Source organism: Heloderma suspectum, chromosome 2 (genome assembly GCF_057233095.1).
Source record: "Heloderma suspectum isolate Gila_16-S chromosome 2, 16-S_ref, whole genome shotgun sequence".
Classification (NCBI taxonomy): Eukaryota; Metazoa; Chordata; class Lepidosauria; order Squamata; family Helodermatidae; genus Heloderma; species Heloderma suspectum.
This window is the reverse complement of record NC_139459.1, coordinates 303755187-303768482: the sequence shown is the minus strand read 5'-3', so window position 1 is coordinate 303768482 and position 13296 is coordinate 303755187. Positions and strand designations below refer to the sequence as shown.

The window sequence follows — 13296 nt, the reverse complement described above, 5'->3', positions numbered from 1 at the left end:
TAATAGTGCCGGTAGTACCTCAAGGAAGAAAGGGAAGGTGGATCGTGTGGCCAAGATTGCTTTTATTGCAGATGCATGCAAAACACTTCATGTATTCAGTGAGACTGTTACATCGGCATGCAGCAAATATGCGCTTTTAGTCACTTGTAGTTTACACGTATATGCACAGGGGAGCTGGGATTTGCCACGGTTCTGTCACATGTATGTGTTGTAGCAAACATATTTTTTGCCACATAGATTATGAAGTCACCAGTAATATATTTTAATAAATACCTTATAAACCCAAATTCTAGGAAAAGGCTAAACCAACTTCAAAAAATGGTGTGTCTGTCTTACATCATCAGGACAACTGGATGAAAAAAAGTCTTCCTTATATGGCTCCCAATAAGCTACAGGTGGCACTTGAACATTGCACCTTGATGAGAAAAGAATGTGTGTAGTTGGAAAGTACACTTACAAGTAATACTTTACTCATGAATATAGGGTCAAAGAATTTTACTCCAGAGTTTGAGTAATATAAGAAAGACTCCATGCAGTTGTCCTACTGTTGTAAGAGATATAGGCACCATCTTTTAAAGCTGGGTTAGCCTTTTCCTAGAATTTGGGTTTGTAAGGTATGTATTTTATTATGTTTAGGTTTATAGTAGTAGTTTACAATGGTATTTTTGTTGTCCCTTGCATTGGCCCCAGGCCTGTAACCAAGTCACCTGTAGTTTTAGAGGGGCCTAGAGATCCATAATGCTTTGCTTAGGTTCATTATTGGTGCAATTTCCTTGCTAGTGGGCCTCTGAGCGTGTGAGATGAGTCAAAGGTCGATAGCGTGGCCTCAGCACATTCCATGCTAACGAAGGCTAGTATCTTATCTGGGCCTAGGATGTGCCTGAGAAGTGAAGCTTATTTGCCTTAAAGCTGCAGGTGTCTATGCTGGGAAAGTTCTGATTGTTTTCCTTCGGAACAAGCATTGTTAGCCTATGCTGGGAGAGTTGCAGGTGAATGCTAATTAACGCTTGCTGCTGTCATGTTGCCTCACTGCTAACATATATGGTATAAAACCCATTTTACCCCATGGCTCTGGGTTCAGAGAAGCTGTCTGATTGGGTACGCCTGTGTGCTGTAAGTACTCAATAAAGTCTCCTTGTAAGCAAACCTGGGTCTGGCTTATTATTTCATCACCTCCAAACCTTAGCAGCCCACGGCCAGGGCATACATTCCTTTTATACAAATGTTTGTATTTTTAAAGTATTTAACATGACTTTACTCTTTTAAGACTTCACATTTTAGATGTTTTATTCATTTAAATCTACATGCAAAGCTTTTGTTTACTCAGTTGATTTTAAATTTGTTATTCTCTGTAGATTGCCCCTCAAGAAGGAGTTCTTTGTTCCGAAATGTGTTGGGTTTGTTAATTTAAAAACAATCATTGGCACCTTTGAGAACATGTTTTCTTTTCACATTTCATCCTGTTTTGATGCTTCCCTTCTGTTTTTTGCCTCTAAGGGCAGTTACATGATCTGGACAGCAGAGGAGTTCTGCTTGGCATCATATAGCCTCTTAGGCCCATTGTTCTTATATCAAGGTCATGGATAAATTCAGAGTGGCTGATGGCTTGACTTGACAAGAGATCTTGCCAATCATGGTGATTTGCATATCCATTGCTATAGCAGATGAATAGGATCAATTGGTTTTGGATGTAGCTAGTGTGCTTGCACATATGTTTACAGTCCTTCCCAGAACAACAAGGTTTTTTATACCTTTCTTTTGGGGTTCTCTAGATGCTGCTGTAGCGCTAATAATAACATGATAACAGCTGTTATGTGGGGACAGAAAAATCCTAGACCCAATTCTGTTCTCTCTCAATTTAGCTTTTTTGTAGACTGAGCTAGGAGAGTATGAAAGCAGGATATAATCTGACCTATGAAGGCATGCTGAATATTCTATAATGGGAAATATTTTGGGATGTTTTGGCCTTAGTGACTGACTGAATCAACCATGTGCAAATAATACTTGGTGAGGTTTGTCCATCCTTTGGGATACCCAGAGATGTTTTGGTTGGCTGCTTTATGCTGCAGTGCTTTTTCTTTCAGGGTTGCTTGCTGCTGTCATACTTCTGTTATCTCTAGTATTTGCCGTTGTCTAAACTGATCTCCTTTTAGCTAATTTTGTTGTATTGATCTAAGATGAGAAACACTGTGATGGGCAGGGAGAAGAACATGGGGTGATAAACGTTTCCAAAAATAAGGCTGAATCTGTTGTGGGAAAGCTCTTGCAGACTAAGCATTAGGCAGGACTCAAAAAAGGTACCCCCTTTGATTTCAGCTTTCGAGAATCAATTGTGTGTCCGTTTTCTCATGCTTTCATGTTTATGGGCCTGTATCCCAATCTAAAGACCGCTCTGGGTATCTATACCCATTTTGCCTTTTAATACTTGCCAATTGTTTTTTATGTGGGTCTAGCTTCGGTAGTTGCTACCAGCACAGCCCTCTTTACATCTAGGCCGATATGAATTCCTAGGGATTCAAAACAGTCAGAAGTAAAGTTGATGTGAGTGGATGGATGCCCACCTTGCTCATTTCATTCATGTGGCTTTCCAACCTACTATTTTACCTTTTTTCTGTATTTTAACAACAGCAATGTGTATTGAGCAATAACAAGGCTATGTGCTTTATATCAGATATGCCCCATTATAGAAGATACATTACAGGTCAGATTATAAACTGCTTCAATACTCTCCTAGCTCAGTCTACAAAAAAGCCAAAGAGAGAGAAAACAGAATTGTATCTAGGATTTTTCTGTAGTTTAATCCAGGTATAAATAAACGGTAAAACAAAATTTATTCAGCAAAACAGAACATATAAGCCGGCCCACCAAAAAGGAACAAAAGATAGGATTCTAGGAGATCACACAGCATAGCTGTTTAAATAGTATGGGTCAAGGTACAATTCTTAGTTTTGCAGAGGTCACACTATGCTTACAAAGTCAAGTCTGTTATCAGTCTCAGCTGGCAGAGGTGGTCACATGCATCCTTTGCCCATGGAACCTTGGCATCTTAAAATGAAGAAAAACCTCATCAAGGATACGGGTTATTTTACAGTGCAATGGAATTGCATTCCCAAGTTAATGAAAGATCTAGCTCTAGAATATTTTGAAGATGTAATGAACAGCAGGCAGTTACTGATAGTGCCATCATATTTAGGAAAGAGAAACTGAATTTTAGAAGTTCTATTCATACAGTGAGCCAGTTCTGACCACCTGAGGACCTAACAGAAATACGCAGTTCTGTGTCCAAAGGGGAACATAAAGAATAGGTGATTGTGGCAATATACAGTCCAGGAAAAAGGTAAGTCCTGGTCTGCTAGGCTGAACTTTGCCTTAGGCAAATTGTAAATTCAGGATGGCTATTTTTCTGGTCGGTATGGCTATGAAATCAGTACACAGAACAGGCTGTGTATTTATTTTTCCATATCAGATGGGAATTAAAAACATCCACGTTTCGTCACTGAGACAGATGAATGATTGTTTATACATCCACATGCAACATTTCAAATTTTCTTTAAAGATAGCTTAAGGACTTTTGAGACAATGGGTTTTCAGTACAAAAAAGTGCACTATTACCCACTGGAATATGCAGAGTTTAAAAATCTCCCTTTAGGCTGATTCTGTTGCAGCAATGTATTGTTTTCCCAGCAGTGGGTGCATGGTGGATGACATTCTTCCCCCAGATATTATATCCACAGCTATTATGTGGTAAACGTGCCAAATGTGATAAAAAAAAAAAAAAAGCTTCCTACAGACCAGGGAGCCTGTGACTGTTTTTGAGGTGCCTCAATTAGCATTTTTCTTTTCAGGTTCCATATGCATCATACTCTCTAAAACTGACATGGTTCTCCTTATTCTTTGTAGGCTCTTTGTGCATCCACCTTGCTGTATCAGAAGACGCTGGCACCGAGGGTCTGAGTTCAACTTCCTTGGTGGACTTCACAGCGATATCCCACTTAGAATCTCTGGATTCCAATGAACAGACCAACTTGGAGGTGTCTGAGTCAGACCTTGTCCCCAGTGCCCTGCAAGCTTCACATGGTTCGGGATTTTCCAGTGAGGAGAATGAAGATTCCAAGGTTCTTCAGTCCCAGTATATTTGGGATGATGGTGGAGACATCAATGATTCCAGCTTGTATGTGGGACCAGCATCAGGTATTTTTGCAGATTTTTTCCTTGGTTTTTCATTGGAAATGCCTCTATTCTATCACCTTGATGTGATTCTGGCTAAAGAAAGAGGGGTTTCATTTTCAGCCGGCTTTCTGCTTCAGTGTCTTTCTCCTGTGGATTGTGAGTAAAAATTAGGATTCCCATGAAAAAGAAATGAATTTAGGATTGTATCTGTGTGCCTGAGCATGAAGCTCGTTCATGTTGTGGTTTAATAAACCAGATTTTTTTGGCTTATTTCATATGACTGTAGTTTGTGACTTTAAGAGTGGGCTTTTGAGATGCCTGCTGAGTTGGAGACAAAGAAGGTGGGAAAGGGGTGAGCATATTCAGGTTTTCTTTAAAGCTTATGAGATTACCTGTGCAATCTTGACCTGATTTTTGGGCAGGACATGTTAAGTACAATGTGAGAACTTGCCCTTCAGCACTTATCTCCTCCCCTGCTCCCTCCTGTGCTTTCATCTTTGTCTCAGTAGGTACCTGTCCAGCATGAATCTAGTCTGGAACTGGAAAGTGATATCATTTCAAGTTGTAGCTCTGTACAGACTCCTGTCTAAAAGAACCAAGCCCCCTGCTGGGATAAAGGCTATGTTGGCAATAGCAATTGGTTTTACAGTTCCATAAACCCCTCTTGCTCATGTAATTCTCATGTACACATATTTCGGAGCCAGATTGGAGGAAAGTAAGAAAACACACACCCTGACCCGCCAACATAACCATTATCCCTTTCTAAGAAGCAACTATTTATGTATTGTAATTATGCATGTTGTTTGACACCACTAGGTCCTCTGAGCCTGCCTTTCCTATAATAACTATGCTAAAATCTTGTTAGGAATATAAATAGTTGTATTTCCCACATTCTATATCAACATAAGATAGCAAAAACAGTGCAAGTTTGCATAACTGGGGCACAACAGTAGTATTTAGAAGCAGTATCACAACCTCCTTGCTACTGTCTGCGTCTCAGCTGAAAGCACCTTAGGCAGAAATTATTTGACAGTTTGAGATGGGAGAAATAAAAGTTCAACAACCACCTCTGTCAGAGGCTGACCATAAGGAAAATAGGAGTGACCTGTGGTTTGGCCTTTCAGAGACACCCGTAAGTTGGGAAGCCTAGATTTTCATAATGGGCCTAGATTTCTTTAGAAACCCTGGGGCTGATTTAATTACTATGGTTCTTACGTGAAGCACCACAAAATACTTGACTCTCTTGGTGCTCCATGGAGCTGACATAATACTAAAAAAAAAGGTTCTTGTTCTGTGTGCCTTCTTCAGGTGCCTATTCATACACAATCAGATGGTTCAGACTTAACATTTCTGAGCCATCAAACCATAATTTGCTGTCACATCTGAACTAGCAAACTACAGCTTTTGCTAGTCCTCCAAACCAGAATTGGAAACCATAGTTTGTTTCATCCTGATCTGGTTTAGAGAGCTGGCACAAACTGTAATTTACTAGTGCAGATGTGACAGAAAACAATGGTTTGAGCAAACTAGGGAGTTCCTCGTGAAACTGATCACATATGGGGAGGGTAAAGAGAATATGGCAGCACATGGCTTGTTTCTGAGCCTTTAAACCATGGTCCAACCAACAGAACCAACTCAGTGACATTTCAGTTCCTTCAGTTAACACAATGAATTATTGAACAGGCGGGAAACTGATTTCTGTTTAAAAATGTATTAGGAACCTGCTGCTTATCATCTTACAATAAATTATAAGTGGTTTTAAATTGGAATTTTTAACCAGGGCTTTCATAAGAATACCTGGCAGGTTTACACACACCACCTATATGCCAGTGTGACAGCAATGTGTTACATTGGGAGGGTTCTCATGTGATAAGCCAGGGTTCTGAAGGAATCCTAGCTTATTGTGACATGCTTATCATTACTTCAAAATATCAAAAAGGAAAAAATCCAAAAGTGCCTCTGAGTATGGACTGCAATAATAATTTATTATGCAGATCTCTAAAGTACTCATGGACTATAAAAATATTTATAGTATTTTAGGGATATGCATAATAAATACATTATTATTACAATCCATACTCAGAGGTGCTTTTGGATTTTTTCCTTTTTGATGTTTTGTGTGTACAGCACCTTCCCTCTTGTTTTCCTATCGTTGCGTCAACACACCATACCTGTGAGCACCTTCCAATTTCTTTAGGAAGGGCTGACCTAAAAATGATTTAATATCTTTGCTGTAAAAAAGTGGCTGCATGTGTTTTTATTATCCTGTCCATTTGTGATCCTACAACTTTTTCTTTTCATAATTATGGTTAACAGAGACCCTAAACCAATATTCTGTCTTGGCCAACAGTCAGTTTTAAGGCCATAGTGTGCAATGATCTACAAAGGGATCTACAAAGAGTAACCTTCATCTGTGTACATTTGAGGAAAGTGGTCATCCTGCAGAGGCTACATCTGCTGTGGGATGTTGCAGAATGCTTTAGTTATTGTAGGATCACAGATTGTCAGCATAATAAAAACACATGCAGCCACAGACTACAAAGCAATAGGTACAGCATGTTCCTGTTTTTACTTCGCTGTCTGTCAATATGATGGGCTTCCAGGTATGTGATGAAGTGGCTAGGATTGGAGTATGATGAGGAAGCGCGGAGAAGATTTGTGTATAGAGGATTATTTCTCTGGAACAGTGGCAGCAATTCTTCCACCATAACCACCATCATGGTGGGACTAGCCCTGATCTAAAATCAGCAGCTTGATAACTGTACAAACATAATGGAGAGGACAATGGGAGAGGCCTGTTTTCTTGTCTTAGTTTCAAATTGCAGCTGCTTGCCTGGCCTAATCCCAGAGATACCAGTGTTGAAATTGACTAGATCACATTCTAAACAGCTTCTGGTCTAATCAATGTCATGCCAAAGGGAAATGTTGAACTTATCTTTATACAATGTTACATGAGTGCTTATATGGCCATGTCTTTCATATATTAAACTCGCATGTGCATGTATGCTAAAAATAGGTTCCACAACTGCTCTAGGCAGAGAGAAGAGGGACTGTATTACTTTTAATGAGCATGGGCTAATAAGTGCCTGCTATACTCCTTCCCCTTTAGCTTATACTGCTTCCTGTGCACAGACCAACACCAAATGTACATCTTTTAATCTCATCTTCAGCCAAGCATTAATGAAACTAAGCACCTTGTAAAGACAACATCTAAGCAGCTTACACTGAGCAGTTCCCTGCCTGGGTGCTGCTGGTGCGTCAGTGGTTTCTTTTGTGCCTTGGGTTTAAATGTACAGTAACATTTTAAAATAAATCATTCTTGTAACTTTTTTGCGATTTCAGTATGGACCACGCTGCTGTTCCTTGGTGAAAGCTCATTGGTGACCAAATGTTACAATTCCTGTGGGGACATTTCCTTCATTATTTAGATGTTTCCTTTAGTGAAATCCTAAACAAGAGGTGCTAATCACTCATTGCTATTAGAGATCCTATAACATAAGATTAGAGTGTGAGCACAAACATCTGGGATAAATTCCAACTCTGGTAATTGCATTCTGTTTCCTTAATACCATCCTCTCACCCATTTTCAAGGCCACTTTATATATGGCAGTTTTCCTAAATGGGGATTTCTGAAGAAAGACACAACTCTTGTTTGCATTATCACTTGTGGAATACAGCTCAAGTAATTTTCCATGAGCCTATGAGTCAAAACTACAGTGCAGCTTTCCCAGATAATGTTTTTACTGCAAAATAAAATATTTCTGCTAGAGCATTTTTTCCTCTATGTGGAGATGATTTCTGTGTAAGAAATAGCCATGATTTCCTCTTCAATTCATGTAGTATTAATGCCACAGAATACTGCACTAGAATCAAAATGCGTGTTAGAGGTAGACAAAATGGCTCTTGCGTTATTGTATGAAGTTGGTCTACCAACTTGAAGTGAAGGCATAATACAAATGAGTGTTCTTGCAATGGAAGAGCAAGGAACAGCCTAAATTTGTATAAGATGGCTTCTACTTAATGGTAATTCAATTGCTAGTTAATTTGATTTCCCTCAATTTAATTAGATAAATCCGTTATAACCAGATTGCGTCTCTTACAGGTAACACAGTGATCCTCCCTTTTACAATTATGGGCTAGATTTTATTTAAGCCTACCATAGGTAGATAATGGTGGGTGACTAGAAGAAATCAGTTGTTGGACTGGCACTGCCATGTGGACAGCTTTTGTATCAACTGCTGACAAAATGGTTGGGACTGAACATAAGAGGAGCCTTTCTTGATCAGTCCAAAGATCCCTCTAGGGGAGCATTCTATTTCCCACAGTGGCAAAACAGATGCCTCTGGGAAGCCCACAAGCAGGACATGAGGGCAATAGCCCTCTCCTGCTATTTCTCCCCAGCAATATGCCTCTGATGCTAGAGTTTGCATAGAATCATAGAATAGTAGGGTTGCAAGGGGCCTACAAGGCCATCGAGTCCATTGGGCTGTTAACCAGGAGGGGGCTGTATCTCAGTGGTAGAGCACATGCTTGGCATTTAGAAGGTCCCAGGTTCCTGGTATCTCCAAGTAGGGCTACAACAGAATCCTGTCTGAAACCCTGTGTAAGGTTAGGGAGAAAGGGAAAAAAAAAAATCTTTTCTCACCTTGTGACTTTTCCTTCTGTGGATCGTACTAACCTGTAGCCCATCTTGTCCTTCCTTACTTTGTGTATTTGATTTAGTATCTAATTTTGCCAAAATAGAAAATGTATTCTAGGTTGCAAAAAAGAGCATGCAAAAGTGTAGCAGACAGGCAGACCGAAAAAGAATCAACGTATGAAGCATCTAAATAACGAAATTCCTGTACCTACCCTTTAACCCATCATATTTACCTTCCTCTTAGCCGGGCTTCCCTTACCAATGGCCACAAGTAATGCTTATTTCAGCAAGCTATCCATTACCCATCCTGATGAACCTGAAACCATGCACCTTTCACCATGAGAGTGCAAATAACCAGAGTCAAATCTAGATTACATTAGCTGTCATGCAAACTTACAGGATAGAGTTACTGCACAAATCTCATCAATGTGCTGACCAGCACTGTTTGGATTAAGATTTTGATCTGGAGTTAGTAAGCCATCTGAATAAAGATTGGCAAGGCACTCTTGGAGAAGACAGCAGGCTTGTGTGCATGCCTACCTGTTTTGAGAACTAAACTAAGAAGCTGAGAATGTGGGCTGAGTAGATTCATGGAGGGACTAAAGTAAAAAGAATTGTGTCTGAACAGCACAGAAGTGAAGATAACAGTAGTTAATCCTGCACTAAAAGAGATACTGAAGGCATCTCACCAGTAGCTTGTCATTACGTTATACATTTTGATTGGAACAAAGTCCAGTCACTATAAGGTTGCTCAAATGGAAAGTTAAATGGATGTAAGGTCCTCATGGAACTGCTTTAAGGCAGAATGAAATGCTAAAGTTAGTTTAGAGTTGACAAATGGAACAGTGCAGATAACTTTGACTATTCAGTGGGAGATGTAGGAGACCCATGTCCTGGCAAAAATTAACAGGCTTCTGAGACATCAAATGATACACAACTAGGAGCAAGTAGAAAAAAAATACCCCATGTTCTAAGCTGTCTAAAGCTGTATTCACATGTATGCAAGTAAACAGCATTTGATATTATGATGATTTTATTCTGGAGGGCATGCCTCTTTCTCTGGGAAGACTGCATTCAGTGAAGTCACACAGTAATATCCCAGAATTCTTGACTTCACTTTCTCTGGTGTAAATTGGACATAAATCCAGCAGCATGTGCACATAGCATGTGCACAGGTCAGATAGCAATAGTGCTGATCAGCTGTTTGTGGGGAAATGAAATTGAGCCCCCTGAGCAGCCATTGTGCAGCATTGTTGACTCCCCACCCCCTCAAGTTATGTGCACTTAACTGGATTGAGAGAAGTACTCCATTTTCAGCATCTTCTATTCTGCCTGTTCCTGTCAGCTTAACATTGGCCACCAAAAGCCAGCCCAAATGTTTTGCTCTTCTTCTAGTGAGCCTCTTGAAGGAGTTTGTTCCACAGTCATGTGACTGCTTCTGAGAATGGTGTGCAGATGATAAAATTAAGAGGGTGCTCCCTTGTTTTGGGGGCATATCTGCACATGAGCCTTCTTCACTCCCAGATCAGGGCTTTAACAGATAAAGCTGGAATGTGCAAAGCAGTGCTGAGAAAAGTGTGTGTGTGTATGTGTAGATAAATAAGATGAGGTGATATAATGTGGGGCTCTGCATGCTGCCACATGTTACTTCTCCTGAGTGTGTGCTGCCACCTGACATTCTCCACATCTGCTGTGTGAACAGCGAATCAACATAGGCTGTGCATCAGGGATTGGGTATGTTGACTGAAAGCAGGAAAAAAGAAATATGTCCCTCCATCAAATCTGTCCTCAAGCATGCTGCTACAGATAATGAGGGGGCAGGCTTTAAAGCCTACCAGTGGAATTACTGCCATGTGGGGCGTTAGTGGCTGAGAATATACACCAGAATCCAAGGAATGAGTAGTGGGGAAATTACATTTTTTTAAAAGCTTGTTCTGGTCATTAGAGCAATGCATCCCAATATGCAAGGCATCCTAGAAGCAGAAGCAGTATCCAAGAGCAGATAATACGGAGCAGTGGGATGTATCCAGTCTTTGTCATACTTACAGTAGACCTATTGAAATGAATGGGACTTAAGTTAGACTAGCATTGGATACAACCCAATGTACTTTAAAAATGATGCATTAGGAAGAAAATCCTACCTGGAGTATTTTATTTACTACTAGTTATTTATATAGTAACATCAGTGTCTATATCTTGATTTGAAACCTGGGTATGAACGGCTGGCAATAAATCAATGTTTAAGTGTCAGTAATCAGTGTATATTGTGCTCCCAGAGTTTTTTTCCTATTCTGGAGGCAAAATAGGAAAATGCTGTACAGAAAAAGGGGATGTGTTTAATGTGGGTGAATGAAATTTACATGTACACTCCACTTGGGAATGTATGATTTTAAACAGTGTGTACTTCTGCAGAGAAAATGGACTTTGATGAGGAATTTAAGCAAAGTGAGACAAAGACAGAGCTGCGTAGAGAGATTCTGTCAGAAGGAGCTGCAAGGGAAAATTGTTGAAGTCTTTTAAGACAGCAGGAAAATTGGAGGTGAATAAAGACGATAGACTAATCAGAATACTTTGCTACTAACTAGAAGTCTGTATAGTGTCCCTTAGAGATAGATGTAGAAGAAGATTCCAGGAGTAAGTTTCTATTGCCCAATCTTTCTGATTGTTTCTGCATGAGACCTCTTCTGCTTCTTTTCAGATTACAGTTTTCCACTTGCCTCCCAAAAGGCCTTGCCTAAAGGAGACAGAGCACAAGTCAAAAATCTTCAAGAAGGGCCCCCTTTGCATCAGTCGTCTCATTCTGTTGAGCCTGACTCTGAAGCGCCATCCACCAGCGTCCTTGAGGAAGAGGAAGGATTGCTTCCTATCAACCAATCAAAGGGAGCGTCTCAGATCAGCCAAAAACCAAAGGTCACTTTTTCTGAAGCACCTGGGCAGGATTCGTTGTACTCCACCTTCTTCTCCACAAAAGTCAGCAGAATGGGTCCAATATCTGAGGTGGTTACAGAAAAGCAAGAAGAAGAATCTGCTCCTGAGCACGCTTCCTCAGGTTTTGACCTAGGGAGCAGCATGGGACCTAGTCTCTTGCCTCTGTCCCCCATTCAGTCAGCCACTACTAAAGGACATCAGCTTGTCTCAGGGGTCCCTTTCAAGGTTATTTCAGAAAGTACAGTGGCAACAGTAGGAGCAGGAGGGGAACTAGTAAAGACCATAGCAACTATAGCTACAGTGGGAGCTGATTTCAGAGAAGTGGAGACCACAACGAATGAGGAGAGTCTAAAGCCCATAGCAGGAGCTGGAGTTGGACAAGCCAATTCTGTAGCAGGGACAGTGGCCATAGAGGCCACAGAAATGGTTGAAGTGGAGGAGATGAGGGAAGATCTTCTAGTAACAGGATCTCATGGGGACAGTACCCAAGTAACTGAGACTATTTCCAGGACTCCTAGCAGCCCATCAAACCCCAGCTCTTCAGCGGGTTTCTGGGACTGGACTGATGAGCCAGCTCCTACCCCTACTCCCATTCAAAATATTACAAAGCTTCCAGTCACAGCAACTGCTGCAGCAGAGCGGAGCTTTGCACCACAAACTGGAGATAGCCACATGGCTGGGCTGCCCACAGGAGTGCCCTGGAGTTTGACACAGGTAAGAATCCAGTGTTTGGGTGCATGAGTGGGTGAGTATTTTCAGGTACTATCTCTCCTGTTTTCAAAGGCTAGGATTGGGCAACAAATCATAAAAAGTTATTTTATACTTACAAGCTGGATCAAGTGTGAATTTGCCTTTAATTTTTTAATGAGCAATTATTTTCTTAGCCATAAAAGGCATGAACCAGAAACCTATTACAAATATAGTTATGCTTAGATGGTTAAGCTCAAAATAGTAAATCCATGTCCTATAAAGCTGCCTAAAAAAAATCTTTAAAATAAAGTAAATACTAAATTATGTACAATTCAGAAATGAAGCAAACAAAACAACAACAGTGTTCTTAGACATAGGCCATCTATTTTATGATGTTCAAGAAAGGCATAAATGTAAGTTTTGGAGGCAGTTGCTTTAAAACAAACCCCAGCTCTGTCTTAGGCCAGTTTATAGGATTTCAAAGAGAATTTAAGGAATTATTAGGAACAAGCCCAAATTCTTTGGGCTGGCATAAAAATGACATGTTCTACAAGATATGTATAATTTTATGTTTTTGAAAAAGAACATAGATATCTGAGAGAGCTTGTTGCAATTCCAGTTATGTGACCTAGGTAGTGGGCAGAAGGTAGTTCTGGATCTACAGGTAGATCTCTGGGTGATTTTCAGTAGATCAGCAAAGATTTCTGACTCCCAATAGTCAGAGGGGTGAGTGCAACCTTGTTGGCTTACCTGGACCTCTCAATGGCTTTTGATACCATCAAGCAAGATCTGGGCCATCTCTCTGGGTTAGGTCTTAGAAGCATGATATTACAATGGTTCCAGTCCTATATGGAGTGAAGGCTTCAGAA

The 13296-nt window shown here is 40.4% G+C and overlaps 1 protein-coding gene across 2 annotated transcripts in view; it reads left to right on the top strand.

Moving 5' to 3' along the window:
- Window positions 1-13296, top strand: part of PODXL2 (podocalyxin like 2) — a 61000-nt gene that overhangs the window by 23744 nt on the left and 23960 nt on the right. For both annotated transcript variants that reach the window (XM_084832483.1, XM_084832482.1), the window contains exons 2-3: window positions 3901-4191; window positions 11508-12451. In XM_084832483.1, coding sequence (XP_084688609.1) covers window positions 3901-4191; window positions 11508-12451 — 1235 coding nt within the window. The remainder of the gene's footprint in view (window positions 1-3900; window positions 4192-11507; window positions 12452-13296) is intronic.